This window comes from Lynx rufus, unplaced genomic scaffold (genome assembly GCF_022079265.1).
Source record: "Lynx rufus isolate CCGP_SWC_20201006 ecotype Redwood Valley unplaced genomic scaffold, mLynRuf1.p SCAF_12, whole genome shotgun sequence".
NCBI classification, from domain to species: Eukaryota; Metazoa; Chordata; class Mammalia; order Carnivora; family Felidae; genus Lynx; species Lynx rufus.
The window spans coordinates 23911776-23927604 of record NW_025814826.1 but is presented as its reverse complement, the minus strand read 5'-3'; the positions used below and the strand labels follow the sequence as shown (position 1 = coordinate 23927604).

The window sequence follows — 15829 nt, the reverse complement described above, 5'->3', positions numbered from 1 at the left end:
GGAATGAAAAACACAGACAACATCATTAGTCATTAGGGAAATGCCAATTAAAGCCACAAAGAGATACCACTCTATACACACTAGACTGATTAAAATCAAAAAGACTGCTGATACCAAGATTTGGTGAGGATACGGAGAAACTGGAAACCTCACACTGCGCTCGTGGGCACGTAAAATGGCATAGCCACTGTGGAAAAACAGTTTGGAAATGTCATACAAAGCTGAACTTATACGACCCAGCAACTCACTACTAGGTATTTAACCAAGAGAAATGAAAATTTACATGTCCACAAAAAGATGTGCATGAACAATTTCATAGCAGCATTATTTACAATAGACAAAAATTAGAAACAATCCAATTGTCCATCAACTGGTAGATGGCAAACTGATACATGGTGAGAACTTCAATATTACCCTAAAGCATTCCACTTCACAGGTGAAATTGCTAACAACTTGCAATATCTCTTGATAGACTGAGGGCAAGGGCTTCGTAGTTCCAGAGTATCACCATGCTAGGTTACCTGCCCTTAAGTTCAACCCAGTGTGGCCCCTATGCCAAGTGGTCCACAAATCTTTATTTAGTGTAGGACCTATGGCCAGGTCCTGGAGCCACGTGTGACAGGTGCTGGAGATTCCCAGGTGAATATGACAATCAAGGGCCTTAAAGGAGCACACAGATTGTCCAGACAAGAGACCGCCAAAGCTAAGTGCTGTCCTGTGCAAAGCTAATCAGTTTTGGAAAGAAGTTTTTTGTTTTTCTTTCTAACCTTGTAGTCTAAACATCACTGCAACAGTTTCAGAGGCTCCACTGAATGAACATTAAGAGAAGTGGCCTCTGCAATTGAGAGGAGAGCCTACCACCCCACAATTTACACCCATGCCCTTGATAACAAATGCAGTGCAGACCCGTGAAGATAAACCTTTCAAACAAAGCTGAGGGTAAACAGCCCACAAGAGTGGATAGGATTTACCTTTAACCTAACAAGTAACTTTTTCAGCCATTGTGAAACACCAAATCATGAGATAAGCATTGCCATCCACAGGAAAAGGAACCTGAGGTGCTAAGAGACCTGATCTAGTTGCTCAAACCAGTGTTAGGATTTAGTCCCTCTTTTTTTTTTTTTTTTTTTGGAAAGAGACGCTTTTCTAAAAACCTTATTTCCAAGTCAAAGAGCTAGACTTCTAAAATGAAACGAGAAACACAACCTCAGAAGCTTTGGGGGGGGGGCATCCTAAAAATTAAAAATCTTCCCAATGTACCCAGTTATTCTCTCATTCTCAACTATCACCCCCCCACCCCCGCCTCCCTTCCTTCCCCCGCCCCTCTCCCCGGTTGTGCGGGTGGGCGGTTCTTACTGTTTTTATTATAAAAGATTCCAGATTCCTTGGATCCACACTGGCCTGACACCATGACTTAGGGGGTGCGTTGCCGCGGTCGCAGGTCGGACAGGCGAGTCGTGCGTGCTCTGGGCCCGAAGCGACGAGCGGGGGACAGTCTCGGCGCGGCCACCCCTTCGCCGCGCGCGGACAAGACGTCTGTGTCCCTGCCTCTTCCCGGTGTCCCTCCTGCTTCCTGCGCTGCAAGCGGCCCCGGGGCCGAAGAACCCCTTCCAGAAGTTCTCTCGGCCTCCGGCCGCCTCCCCACAATCTCTCGCCGCAGGTGCTCGCGCACGTGGGGAGCAGCTGGCGCAGGTGGCGACGGGGTGCGGTCGATGAGGCGCAGCCTGAGGAAGATGCTGAGCCCTGGGGGTAAGCAGGAGCCCCAGGGCGCAGTCTACCAGGGCGTGGAGAACGGCATGGACGGCCGCAAGGACTCGCTGAAGGTACCCTAGGCGCTGGGCGGTGGGGACGGGTCCGGAGCACGGGCGGGGGCGGCCCTGCTGAACTCTGCGCTCCTGCGTTCAAGGTTTCCCAGCCGGCTGCCCCGGGACCCGAGGGCGCCGAGCGCCGCGAGATGGGCAGGCGGGTTTCAGGGCGTGTGTGCGGTGCACTGGGGGCCCCGAGGGGCGCGTTAGCGAGGCGCCCCTGCAGCCTGCCGGGTCCTTTGTGTTTGTCCGCTGGTTTGCGCGGCCCGCCTTTGCTCACGGGCGGGCACCTGCGGCTTCGGGGACTTAGCCCAAAGTACCGAACATGGCGGGACTGGCGAGTTCCTCCAGGGAGTGGGGGCTTCTGGAAGGACTGTGAAAGAGGAGGCCGTTGGACGCAGGGTAGGTGGTCTTCGCGAGACCCCGAGGGCTAGGACGGATTTCTGTTGCTTGCGCGGTTCCCGGGACACCCTGACGTCCGGAGAGGGAGGGCGCAGTCTGAGCGCCGAGGCTGTTGGGGGCTCTGCAAACCCGCCCCTGGCTGTCTTCACGTGGTCGGCGGGAAGAAGGGTCTCTTTTTAAGCGTTAAAATGTCCCAAGTGTGTCTCCCGTGCCCCACCTGGAATCCCTTTCCACGGTGGAATCCATGTTAACAGTTCCTTGTGTTTCCAGAGCGCACAGGGAGGGAGACGCGGGTTGCACAAATACACGCCCGTGACTTACTATGTTATATTTTAGAATACTTTAAAGTTCAGCACCTGGAGGTGTACTTCGCTCTTATTCTGCAGCTTTATAGTAGTCTCTTGTATGAGTTTGTCATTCATTGGTCCAGCAAGAGTGGACAGGGTTTTTGTTTTGCATCACAGGTGAGATTGTGTCTGAGTGTAGATGCAGTTTCTTTTGTCAGTACATTTAGTGAATATGCATGTATGTAAAAGTCCCAGCAGGATCAAGAGCTTTAATTAAAAAAAAAAAAAAGTTTATTTATTTTTGAGAGAGAGAGACAGACAGTGCGAGACGGGCAGGGGCAGAGAGAGGCGGGGAGACACAATTGGAAGCAGGCGCCAGGCTCTGAGCTGTCAGCACAAGGGGGGCTCAAAGGCATGACCTGAGCTGGAAGTCAGACGCTTAACCGACTGAGCCACACAGGTGCCCCAAGAGCTTTAATTTTGATTGAAATCACCAGATTGGCACTGCTGCCAATCATGTAAGTCAGGCACGTGTAGTAAGTCACATAAACTGACAAACCAGACTTCCCAAGGTGACTCTGTTTGCACCTCCAGATTAAACACTGACTTTTTTCCTCCTCCTTAGTATTAGAGTATTAACCGACATCTATAGTGTTAACACAAAGACCTGAGCTCTCGGGTTGATTTCAAGCACTAGGATAATGTCTTTGGAATTAATATTATGGAATGGAAGAAAATTTTACATTTCAAAAATCTCATCCGAGATCCTTCACTTACCAATGTGATTTTGTCTTAGATATTTACTGGAGGTTTTCTGCAGCACAAAGTCTCAAACTTCATTTTCTTCGTGGTTTTTATTTAACTGTCTTTAGTTTTATTGCCTGAGTCAAGTGGAGCCATTTAGGTTATTTAAGACTTTTAGAAGCCACAATAGAGCTTGTAGTTTGAGGGATTTATGTATTTTATTATGTACAATAATTCCAGATGATTCTGTAGAAATGTCCGTGGTGAGTGAGACTAATTACAAATAAGTACATGTAATACTGTGGAGAGTTCTTACTCTAAGGATTTCCTTATTAAAAAGATATGGTGTATATTTTCTCCAGCATAGACCCACTATTTCAGGAGTACTAACAAAATCAAAGGATGGGAGAAACTTTACAAGATGAGAAATGTGGAAAAAGAACCATCTGATGCTTTTAGCTTTTTTCATGACTTTCTTTCAAGAGAATTAATACATTAGCATTCGGCCCTTCATTTGCTACAGTCTTTCACCTAGGTTCCCTCTTTTTTACTCCATTACTGCTTGTATGTATTTCACTGAGGCAACCTAGAACAAATGTATTTGATATCTCTGTTTTAAAGGGCTTAGAATTAACTTCTTTAAAAGTGATCTAGTCTATCATGTTCCATAGCTAGTCATATAGTTCAGAAATCATGAGAATCTGAAGTAACTCTGTGACCATAAAAAACTATATTGAATGTATAATAATTTTCTCTAAATGACCTCCTTGGCTTACTTTCAGAACTTTCTTTAAGCAGTCTCTTCAAAGCCTGCCTTAACATATCATGTACTGAATTCAGACTGTTGAGCACATATGATGAGCTTATATAAAGTACTTAGATGCTCTTTTGTCATTGTGAATTCAGCAGTACTTTGGCAGTGTCTGAACTTAGTACTTGTTCTCAGAGTGTGTAATTGGGTTTATGTTGACCGCACATCGCTGAGCAGACCTGTGAATTGTTCTTTCTGGCACCGTGGGGTGGGCAGTGTAATCCCTTTATTATCACTGGAAGAACATCAAATTCAGTGGCTAAAATACTTCCAAATGGAATTAGACAAACCCTGCCTTTGCTGGGTGAGACATTGAGAATTCACTTATTTCTGTAAGAAATTCATTTTAAATTTATAACTGAATCTGTAAATTTGGAAATGGTTGGATGCTATTCTATCCTTCATCCACTAAAATTATGTGTAGCTTACATAGAATTTAGTAGTTGAAAAGTGATACAATGTATTTTAAGGACTGTCCTGGAAAAGTGTTTTCTCTGGTACTATTCCATGATAACAGAGCAAAACCCAAAGTTCAAAATTTTAAGGGATTTTATTTATTTCAGCCTGACATTTGATGAGTGAATGCTAATATGCTCCATGTTTATTAACTATGTTTTAAAATGCATTAGGTACAGCACACCTGGGTGGCTCAGTTGATTGAGCACCTGACTCTTGATTTCAGCTCATGTCATGATCCCTGGGTTAGGGGATTGAGCCCCACGTTGGGCTCCACTGAGCATGGACCCTGCTTAAGATTCTTTCTCCCCCTCTCCACTGCTCTCTCTCTCTCTCTCAATAAAATAAAATAAGTACTTTAACACTTCATTTTATTTCATGTGTGTCAAATGTGACTAGTCATAGCTAAAGACAGAATTAAAGCAAGTACCTGGATCATCTGTTTGAAGAAGGTTTCAGCATTCTCAGGAAGTACTTATTCTACAGTGGTTTCTAGGACTATTATCTTATAAAACGTTTTGCTTTTGGTTCATGTGATGAAATATTAAGAAATATCTTCAGAAAAAAATCAGACAAATGTCTTATTTGGTCACATATTTGCAAAGCTGAAAGGGCCATTGAGAAATAATTTTAGTACATATATTACCATAGCAATGGAATGAGGTTCCATTAATTTTCCACATTGCTTTTTAAAAAGGTAGTCTGGGGGAAATTCTGCAGTGTATAATGGTCCATTTGGCCCCACCTGCTGCTCTATAAGAGCTCTGGGTCTTATTTCCTTCCTTCCTCCACTGTCTCTTTCTGGCATACTTATTTACATGTAGAAAGTATCACAGAAAATAAGTATCCAAATGTGTGGTACACATTCAGTACAGACAGTGTGAGGAAAGAACTAACGAGTGTTTTTCAAACTGTTTTTTTGGTCTTAGAATCCCTTTAAACTTAAAATTGAAGATTCCAAAGAATGCTTGTTTTGGGGTTAGAGCCACCAATATTTACTGTGTCTGAAATTTTTTAAAAATGGAGGAAAAAATGGGAATCCATGGCACACATTCCAGCAACTGTCAGTGCTGTAATGTCCCCATATGTCCTGTGGCCTGTTATTGGGCACTTTTGAGAGACAAAGCAAGGCCAGGCTAGAGAATAGCATCTTGTATTTCTCATGAAGGCCTCAAGGAGGAGGGAGAATTAAGGAGGGCATTGGATTGGAAACAAGAAGAGAGAGAAGGGCGCGCTTCACTCTGGTAGACAGCCTGGTTTAACTCTCGCTAAGTCCCCCATGAACACAGCACAGCGTGGGGCTAGAAGAGGTTAGCTTCTGGTAGAACACTTGTATACCATTCAGGGACATGCCAGGGTTTGGCTACAGCCTTATTTGGGGGCCAAAATCTGCAATTTGGCTTTGGCAAGCAAATATCAAAATACCTAATCCAGTGCAATTTCCAGTGTCTCCAAATTGGTATGTAATCAATACCATCATATCTAAGCAATATAAAAATGTTAGCAATAGAATAAGGTATGTCATTCATATTTATGGATCATACCTAGTACTCACTTTCAAGTATAAGGGGGAATTCTAGAAGCAACTTTGAATAAATCTCTTATCAGTCAATTGAAGTATAATTTATAAGTGAGGATAATTATTTTGAAAATTCTTAATTTTCTGTATAAAACCAATACTAAGAATTCTCCAGTAGTTGAATAGGGAACTAGATTGTCAGCTAATACAGGTAGTAAGAGAGGATACATTAATTAACTTTTAGAAAAATGGAATATACTTTTTGATCTGAAGTATTTATGAAAATTTAAATAATGCAAGGCAGGATAATAGAAACAAGTTTATCACATGAAGGCTTTTAAGAAATTTTGTTTGCTAGAGTAACACTAATAACATCAAATAAAATTATTTTTGAAGGTTAGTTTTTAGTTACCTTAGTCTGTTTAGGCCGTGAGATTTTCTAGAAAAGGTTCTGTTTGGGAATTTTTCATATCTTGTGAGAATCAAAAGCAGAATGTCAACACTGTCCCCACAAACTTTACAAGGAAGAATTATGATTATGATAAATCATCCTCAGTCCGATCATAATAAATAATTTAAAAAACAGGAAGAAAAGAGTGTTAAAGAAAAACAGGTATTCATAAAAGCTCACACTTTGCCATTTAGCGTGCCTTTGGGCAAATTGTGTCACCTCTCAGTGTCCTGACATCTGGTCCTAAGTAAGTGCACAGAAATGCTGGCATTTCCAGTGTGCAGAGAACAATGAGGAGGTGAACCTGACCTGAATTGGCCTGGTGCAGGATTCCAGTAGTCAGAAGAGGAGGAATTACTTAATCCCAGGGTGGTGAGTGGGCAGCTGTTTTAGGGTACTGACCACATAAGTTACATGACTTGATCCTTGCATTCATGAAAATCTTTTTATCTAACCAAAATCCCCCATGCTTTAATTTAAGTACATTTTCACCTGACAAAGAAAACTTCTCTGTATTTTCACTATACTTAGTATTTCTTAGATCATATCCCTTACAATTACTTCAAAACTTTTCAAGCATTTACTTGTACCTTCTATATGTCTGTGTGCATTTTGTGTTCTTTAAAAAATATTTTATCATAAGCATGATAAATAGTTTTGGATGATAGTAACCGTTTAACAGTTAATCTGTATTGAGTTTTATATATACTTGTTGGAGGTAACAATTTTTTGTATGCTTCCAGGTGGTTTTTGAAGGAAGTACATGTAGATTTAACTTGATGAAGAAACGAAAGAAGTTAAGCAAATATGATGATGTGAACGCATCCCCTTTGCACCATGCTGCAGAAGAAGGTCAAGTGCAGCTGATGGGGATGATCATCAATGACTCCTCTTTTGAAGGTGACGAAATGTTATAATAAGTGCTACATAAGTCCATCATCCGTTAGATTCATTGGAAAGAGTGGTATGAAGTAATTTTGAAGAACATATTAGTTCCAGATTATAAGGGACCTGAATATCTTACTCAGGAGTGTGGTTTGCCCTTTGGGCCAGTGTTCCTCAAATGTTTCCACTGAGGTCCATGATGAATTTGGAGCCTGCTTGAGGTTCTCCCTCTCCCTCTCCCTCTCCCTCTCCCTCTCCCTCTCCCTCTCCCTCTCCCTCCCCCCCTTTCCCGCTCACGTGCACTCTCTCTCTCAAAAAAAAGAATATATATTTCCACTGAAATACTGCAAAGGATGGTACAGATACCTGGGATGCTGTACAACATGAACAGATTTCTTTCATATGCATTTTATGTATTCTTCTCTATTATTTCCATTGAGGTCATTCTGCACTTAAATTTCATATCATTAAATAATATTGAGACTCCAAGAAGATGGAACATCGTCCCCTAGTTCAGCCTTGTGCATACACCGTCTTGTTGGAGAAACTCAACTGTAACAAGGAAGGGAGATGCCACAGAGATTTAAGCAGTGAGATGTTATGATAAGACCTTCATTATTTAAGATGATTCTATCAAAATTGTAGAAGATAGATTGGAAGTGGAAGCCCAATGAGAAAGCTACCTTAGTAGCAAAGAAAAGGTGAGAGTCCACCAGGGTTTTGAGATTGGAATAGGGAAAAGAAAGAATCAAGAGCTCTTTTGCATGTAGAGCAGACAGTGCTTGATAAGAGATTGGACGTGAAGAGAAAGTGGCAAGCGGTTGAACTGACTTTGAGATTCCTAATTTAGGAGATGAGGCTGATAGTATAGCCATCCAGAAAAGAAGGCATATGAAAAAAACAGGGGCACCTGGGTGGCTCAGTCTGTTGAGCATACAACTTCGGCTCAGGTCATCTCACAGTTCACAGGTTCCAGCCCCGTGTTGGGCTCTGTGCTGACAGCTTGGAGCCTGGAGCCTGCTTCAGGTTCTGTGTCTCCCTCTGTCTCTGCTCCTCCCCCATTTGCACTGTGTCTCTCTATCTCTCTCGCTCTCAAAAATAAACGTTAAAAAAAAATAAAGAAACAACAGAAGAAAACTCAGAGTAAGATGTGAGGAATAGTGAATTTGGTTTGGTCATACTGAGTCTGAAAGGCCCAGAGGACAGCTACTTGAAAATGTCCAGTAGATTAGTAGATTAATAGCTAGTATTCTAGTAGACTAGAACTCTAGAAGGAAGGGAGCTGCCCCCACAGGGCCAATGAGGCTGTGGAAGTGCATGGAGATCCTTTAGGAGGCCATGAAATTGCCCGCAAAGGTAGCTAAGGGTAGAGCACAAATACCAAGGATCAGATGGCAGAAGAAAAACCAACAAGAGGATGGTGAGATGTGATGGAGAAGATATTAATGGTACACAAGCCAAGAGAAGAGTTTTGGAATAGATGAGTAATGAGAAATACTGTATCAAAGAGATCAAATAGCAGTAAGATCCCAATAACCCTTATACTAAAAGGCCTCAGTGACCTTTGTAAAAATGATTTCTGGAAAGTGATGGAGATAAAAGTCAAATTCAAGTTATTTAATGAATGGGAATTTATAATTTTAAGCCCCTATTTAAGTTGGGGCTGAATGAAATACTTGAGTGTCCTGATCAATCAAAATGATCAAATAATGTGTACGAGTATGAGGGAGAGGGCGTGTGTGTGTGCGCGTGCACACTTGTGTTGCTGAGAATGAGGTACTTGGGGGAGTGAAAAGCATGGAAAGCTACATTCTAAAAGGAGCAAAATGAGGGGTGGACACCTGGGTGGCTCAGTTGGTTGAGCATCTAATTTTTGATTTCAGCTCAGGTCATGATCCCGTGGTTGTGGGATCGAGCCCCACATTGAGCTCTGCACTGAGCATGAAGCCTGTTTGGGATTCTCTCTCTCTCTTTCTCTCTCTGCCCCATCCCCTGCATTCCTTCTCCCCCTCTCTCTGTCTCTTTCTCAATAAATACATAAATAAATAAACGAACATTTAAAAAGAAAAAGAAAAAATGTGAAATGTGGTTGCAGCATGGTTCCAGATGGTCCTCAAATAATATTTGTGACTGAATACTTTCCTCGCGCCTCAGACATGAGAATATTTTGCCACTAATTAAAAAGCATATAGTCAAGTCTATTTTAGAACAGATGTAAGACATTGTGGTATGAAAGGGCATATTCTTAGACTGAGCCCACAGGGTAAATAGTACAATATGTTGTATCCTAGAAATAAGTGGGAACCATTTATGGCATCAGGAGCACAGGCCCTAATTCCAGTCTTCTAGTTTATTAGTGATATGTCTTTTTTTCTCATTAACATTTTTTGAACCATGGCTAGGGGCCAAATACTCTACTAAGATCTTCGAAGACATGATTTGATACTCTTTTCCCCCAAACATTGTGAAATATATATATTTAATTTTTTTTCTTTCCCCTTTCTTTCGTCCCTTCCCCTCTCTCATCCTTTTCTTCTTCCTTCCCTCTTACCAAATTTGAATATACTAACACTGAGGTTCAAAGAGGTAAGGCAGTTTGTAGAACTCTGTACTAGCTATGTAATGTTAGCAAGGTTTTGAAACTCTCCAGGGCTCATTTTTCTTTATCTTTCTGAAAAATGTTCATGGTTCCTTATGGGCCCTTAGAGGGTTGGGTGCAATAATGATTGTGTAGAACTTAGTAGAGTTCCTGGCATATAGTTTCTGCTTTTAGGTGAGCTCAATATTTTATAACTATCCCCAAATTCATACCACAGATAAAAGCTTGTAGCAGTAGGAGAATCTATTTCTTACAGATGCTGCAGACACACATCTAACTCATTTGACAAAGTCCATGCCATACGTCAGCATATCTGCTGTATATTCAGGTGTCCATTAGATGTGTCTTAAGAACTGAAGCAATACTTTAATTAACAATTTTTTAATGTTTATTTTGAGAGAGAGCAAGTGAGCAGGGGAGGGGCAGAGAGAGAGGGAAACAGAATCCCAAGCAGGCCCTGTACTGTCAGCATGGTGCCCGATGCGGGGCTCAAACTCCCGAACTGCAAGATAATGACCTGAGCCAAAATCAAGACTTGGATGCTTAACTGACTGAGCCCACCCCTTCATTTTATTATACAGAAGGTGAAGCCTATGTTAGTAGCACTTGGCACTGAGCTTTGAAGTGAATAGGCATCAGTAGGTGTTGGATATAGTCCAAGCAAAATCTAATCCTTACTTTGGTGTCTTTTTCTAGTGCTGAATGTGATGGATGATTATGGAAATACCCCTCTGCACTGGGCCACAGAAAAAAACCAGGTTGAAAGTGTTAAGTTTCTTCTTAGCAAAGGAGCCAACCCAAACCTCCGAAACAGCAACATGTTGGCTCCTCTTCACATCGCTGTGCAGGGCTTACACAATGAGGTGATGAAGGTAAGGCTTCTGCCATCTCCCCATCATAGCATAGGATAGGACCCACGTCCTGTGGTCTCTGCCTGAGCCAGAGTGGCCAACCTAACCTTACCAGAGCAAATGGAAATAGTGGTAATAATGTTGGTTTTACTTCTGACCAGCCAATGATGAATAGTGATTATAGTCTTGCTTTTATGTAGCAGCATTTTCTAAAAAGATTCATATATTTTAATTTATTTAATCATCATTAAAAGAAACAGAACATTGTAGTCAGACTGTTATTGTCCCCATTTCATCGCTGAGGAACTGAGGCACAGATAGAATGAAATAATTTGCCTAATGTTGCATAACTGGTTGGAAGCAAGAATTAGTAATTTTGTTCTCATTATCATGTTTGTGAGTTAATGCTTTTTTTACCTGCCTGATTTAATGATGAAAAGGAAGACAGTGATGAGTGCTTCAGTGAACACAGAAAACATAATTGCGATTTACGACTTTTGTTAGGATGGACGACATGCCTTAGCGTCTGGCATGTCTTAGCAAAAGAAGAACCATACTTTTGGGGAATTTCTTATTTTTTCCAAACCTTCAGAGTGAATTCTGTCAAATAGTGGAGATACTGGTGAATGTCTAAAGGGTAAGGTTTAGTCCAAGGCTTTTAAACTGCATTGCAGAGTTTCATAGACACATTAGAAGACACACATGCTTACTTAAAGGGCAATGAAATTTACAAATGGAATATGTTCCAGATATCCATTTCTATTTTTTAAATATAGTTTATTGTCAAATTGGCTTACATGCAATACCCAGTGCTCATCCCAAGTGGCCTTCCCAATGCCTATCACCCACTTTCCCCTCTCCCCTGCCCCCCACCCCCATCCACCCTCAGTTCTCTGTATTTAAGAGTCTCTTATGGTTTGCCTCCCTCCCTCTCTGTTCCCCTTCCCTTCCCCCATGGTCTTCTGTTAAGTTTCTCAAGATCCGCATATGAGTAAAAACATATGATACCTGTCCTTCTCTGACTTACTTCACTCAGTAGAATACCTTCCAGTTCCACCCACATTGCTGCAAATGGCATGATTTCATTCTTTCTCATTGCCAAGTAGTATTCCAGTGTATATACAAACCACATCTTCTTTATCCATTCATCAGTCGATGGACATTTAGGCTCTTTCCATAATTTGGCTATTGTTGAAAGCACTGCTATAAACATTGGGGTATGTGTGCCCCTGTGCATCAGCACTTCTGTATCCCTTGGGTAAATTCCTAGTAGTGCTATTGCTGGGTCTTAGGGTAGATCTATTTTTAATTTTTTGAGGAACCCCCACTGTGTTTTCCAGAGTGGCTGCACCAGTTTGCATTCCCACCAACAGTGCAAGAGGGTTCCCGTTTCTCCACATCCTCGCCAGCATCTGTAGTTTCCTGATTTGTTCATTTTAGCCACTCTGACAGGTGTGAGGTGGTATCTCAGTGTGGCTTTGATTTGTATTTCTCTGACGATGAGTGACGCTGAGCATCTTGTGTCTGTTAGCCACCAGATATCCATTTCTAAAGGAGGCAATTTGGAACCGAGAGTAAGTTTTCCTAAGGAAATTATACTGCACATAATGACTTGGATTTTGTGCTAAGCCACATATCTTAGCCAGTTCAAGTTGCTGTAACAAAATACCATTGGCTGTGGGCCTTAAATAACAAACATTCATTTCTCACGGTTCTGGAGGCTGAGAACCCCAAGGTCAGGGCACTAGCAGTTTCGGTGTCTGGTGAGGGATCACTTCCTGATTCACAGATGGCTGTTATCTTAGTGTCCTTGCAAAGTGAAAGGGGTTAAGAGTTTTCTGGGGTTTCTTTTATATGGGCACTAATGCCATTCTTAATCACCTTCTGAAGGCCCCACCTCCCAGTACCATCACATTGAGGATTAGCATTTCAACTTTTGAGGGAAAAATTTCTGGTCCATCATACCACACGAAAACCTACCTTGTTGATAAATTACCAAAGAAATCCTAGGGGTGTTCTTGAGCTCCATGCCCCTTTTAACCCAAACACCTTCCTCTCAGCCTCTTGGGTCCTTGGGTTCTTGAGGCCAAGCAAAGAGGGTGTGAGGGGAGCCTGCGTTCTGCTTTCCCACAATAACTTGTATATAGCTCTACCGTAATACTTAACACATGATGTTGTAATCAAATGTTCATTTGGTTTTCTCCTGCTCTGGCTGGTTATCCTTGAAGGAGGGACTGTGTGCAACTAATATAAATCTCTCCAGTTCTCACCTGGTAAAGGATGGCTCTTGAATAAGTGAATGAATGAGTGAATGGGCATTTTGCCCGAAGGAGAATGGAGGAATTTAGGTATCAGCACCTAAGAAGATGGGTCAGGACAGCCCCTTGAAGAGGTTATTGAAAAGGCCTTTGGCATTAAACTGTCTTTTAATTGTTTGCATTATTTGTGAGCCAAATGCTCCTTCTCTACCATTTGCATTGGAAACTAGTGACTGTGGGGATTCCCCTCCCCACCCAGAGAGGCCACATATTTCCTCGAGGAACTCTTGTGCTTCCTCTGAAGGCTCTTTTCAGAAGCAAGTGCCCAAGTACTTAATTAATCTTGACTCTGAAAGTTTGATTTGGGAATTCAAAGGCAGGTAACAGTTGAAAGGCTGTTAGTTAGATATCAGAAATCTTCAGATACAGAAAGGTATCACATAGAAATACAAAATAGAGTTTAGAAATAAGCCCATAACTGATTTATAAACTAGATGGTGTATATAACAGAATTTCCTGGTGACACAAGAACAAGAAAAAAAAGCTGGGTTATAAGAGAATTGAAATTAGTGGTCTCTCCTTTGCTTGGTCTTACCAGTCATAACTTCATCAAAAAGTGTCTCCAAACCCCTTTACTGAACCGGAGATGAAGAGAATGGAAGGAGGAGGAATTTTGGTGTGTTTATGTGCTTACAAACAAGCCTCTGGGGTTACCCTTCCCAGTTGCGCCCCTGGGTCCGGCTTGTACCCCACCAGCCGTAATGTAGAATGCTTCTCCATTGTCTCCTTGGCTAGCCTTCCCCCAGGCCTTCCACCTCTGCCTAGATGGTTGTAAAGTAAAAAGTTGTTATTCACATGTCACCTCGGGTTCTTGTGCAGACACCAGTGGTGTGTTTAGTGTTCCCCGGGACGCGTTGGCCTGGGGGTTAGCAGGTAGTCTGGCCTTTGTCCTTAGGGCTCAACCCTTAAGTATCCAGTGGTTTGAGCCTCCCATGAGGCTTCCTGGATTTTTATCAAAGGGACCTCTGGAGGCCTCACCTGCAAACCTCCAGACTTGCCTGGTCTTGAGTGAATCTGAAGTGGGCACAGTTTAGTTGCTCTCTCTGGGACCTCTGCCACATAGAATTTTACACAGCTTTATGAAAAACTGTGCTTACGGCAGTAAGCAATAACACCCTAATAAGTGCCATAAATCTATGGTCTCTGATTCTAAGAGGGCAAAGAGAAAAATCTTATAGACTTGGTAGGTTACTTTGCATGAGAATCTAGTGTTTGTTGAGAACAGAATGTGAAAGTGCCTGAGGTTCAGACTGAACTTGTGCTCTCATTTTCTTTCATCTGTCAATAATTTTCTACATGTTCTTATGTACTAAAATCTCAATTTAATTTTGGTTTATGAGCAGAGTTAATTAGGAAACCTAATTCATTTGCTGATCTATCAGGACACATTCTATTAACAAGGAGTTCTGTGTGATTTTTTTTTTTTTTAAGGCAAGGTTTCTAGCAAACAGCTTATTTAATAAATTCTTCTTAAGCAATTTAATTGTAAGCACATATTATAGTTTTATTATAGTCTTACCATGAGAGAAAAGACCTCTAGGAGGCCAACTTAAAGATTTCTGTCTTGGGAGAGACGTTTATATGAGATAATTATTGTTAAATTTAATATAAAATGAAGACTGGCTAAAGATCTATAGATTCTTGGCCAATAATCAGCTAGAAGTCAGCCAGGTGAGGGGGCAACAGGTCATTAAATTCCATCAGAAAAATTGCTTAACCATTTTATCAGGAATGCTAATTTATTACATCCTACAATAAATTTCTGTTCCAGACTAAGTTTGAATGAATTGAGTTAACCCATACCAGCATTATGTGAACTCTCTTTTCTATGCTGAAGAGAATGGAGTTTTAATTGACATTTCCCACAATACTTGGAACAGAGGTATAAGAAAAATGGCTAGAGAGGAGAAAGCAGCCTTTCCTCTCCCTCCCTGCCTCGCTTTCACTCTCCCTCTTCTTCTTCCCTTCCCTTTCCGCTCCACACTCACATATTCCAGATGGTTCCACAGATTTATTTTCTTGAAGATATTAGTCAACATAGTTCATTTAATACAAGTGAAAAGTATTAAGTGAGCTATGTTTACTAGCATCCATAATTCGTATTCTATTTCCAGTTTCACAACTCCATATTGCCTAAATCGATGTGATATAGAAATCACCATTATTTCATCTTTTTGAGAAACTTACGTAGTACCAACTATGTTGTGCCAGATTCTGTGGGAGAAAGATGAAAAAAAGATGAATAAGGACATGGTCCCTAGCATGCAGGTGCTTATAATCTAATGGAAGACAAGTACCGTGTTTGGAAACTTGAAAGCTAACTTTCTGACCGTTATTCCCCTCTTTTGTGTAGGTCTTGACTGAGCACAACAACACTAATATTAATTTGGAAGGAGAAAATGGAAACACAGCTGTGATAATCGCATGCGCCAAAGATAATAGTGAAGCACTGCAAATCTTGGTTTGTGTTTTAACCCCTGTCCCCATCTTCTTTCTTTCCATTAGGATAGCATGAGTCATTGGCATTTGTAACAGCTCTCAGCTTCTCTTCTTAGCAAAATATAAAATGCAGAAAATGTCAGAAAAAAATTTCTCCATGTTTTTGTAGTTATACACACCCCTTAAATCTTAAGTCCATCTGAAATCGCTTACAGAAGGCTAACAGGAAAACAATAAGGAAAATATAAGCGAAAAGAAAGTA

General features: G+C 41.5%; 1 protein-coding gene across 1 annotated transcript in view; it reads left to right on the top strand.

The window, feature by feature from the left end:
* Positions 1–1712: 1712 nt before the first annotated feature.
* Positions 1713–15829, top strand: part of TRPA1 (transient receptor potential cation channel subfamily A member 1) — a 54556-nt gene continuing 40439 nt past the window's right edge. The window contains exons 1-4 of the mRNA XM_047074024.1: positions 1713–1823; positions 7219–7375; positions 10656–10831; positions 15482–15589. Of these exons, the coding sequence (XP_046929980.1) occupies positions 1713–1823; positions 7219–7375; positions 10656–10831; positions 15482–15589 (552 nt within the window). The remainder of the gene's footprint in view (positions 1824–7218; positions 7376–10655; positions 10832–15481; positions 15590–15829) is intronic.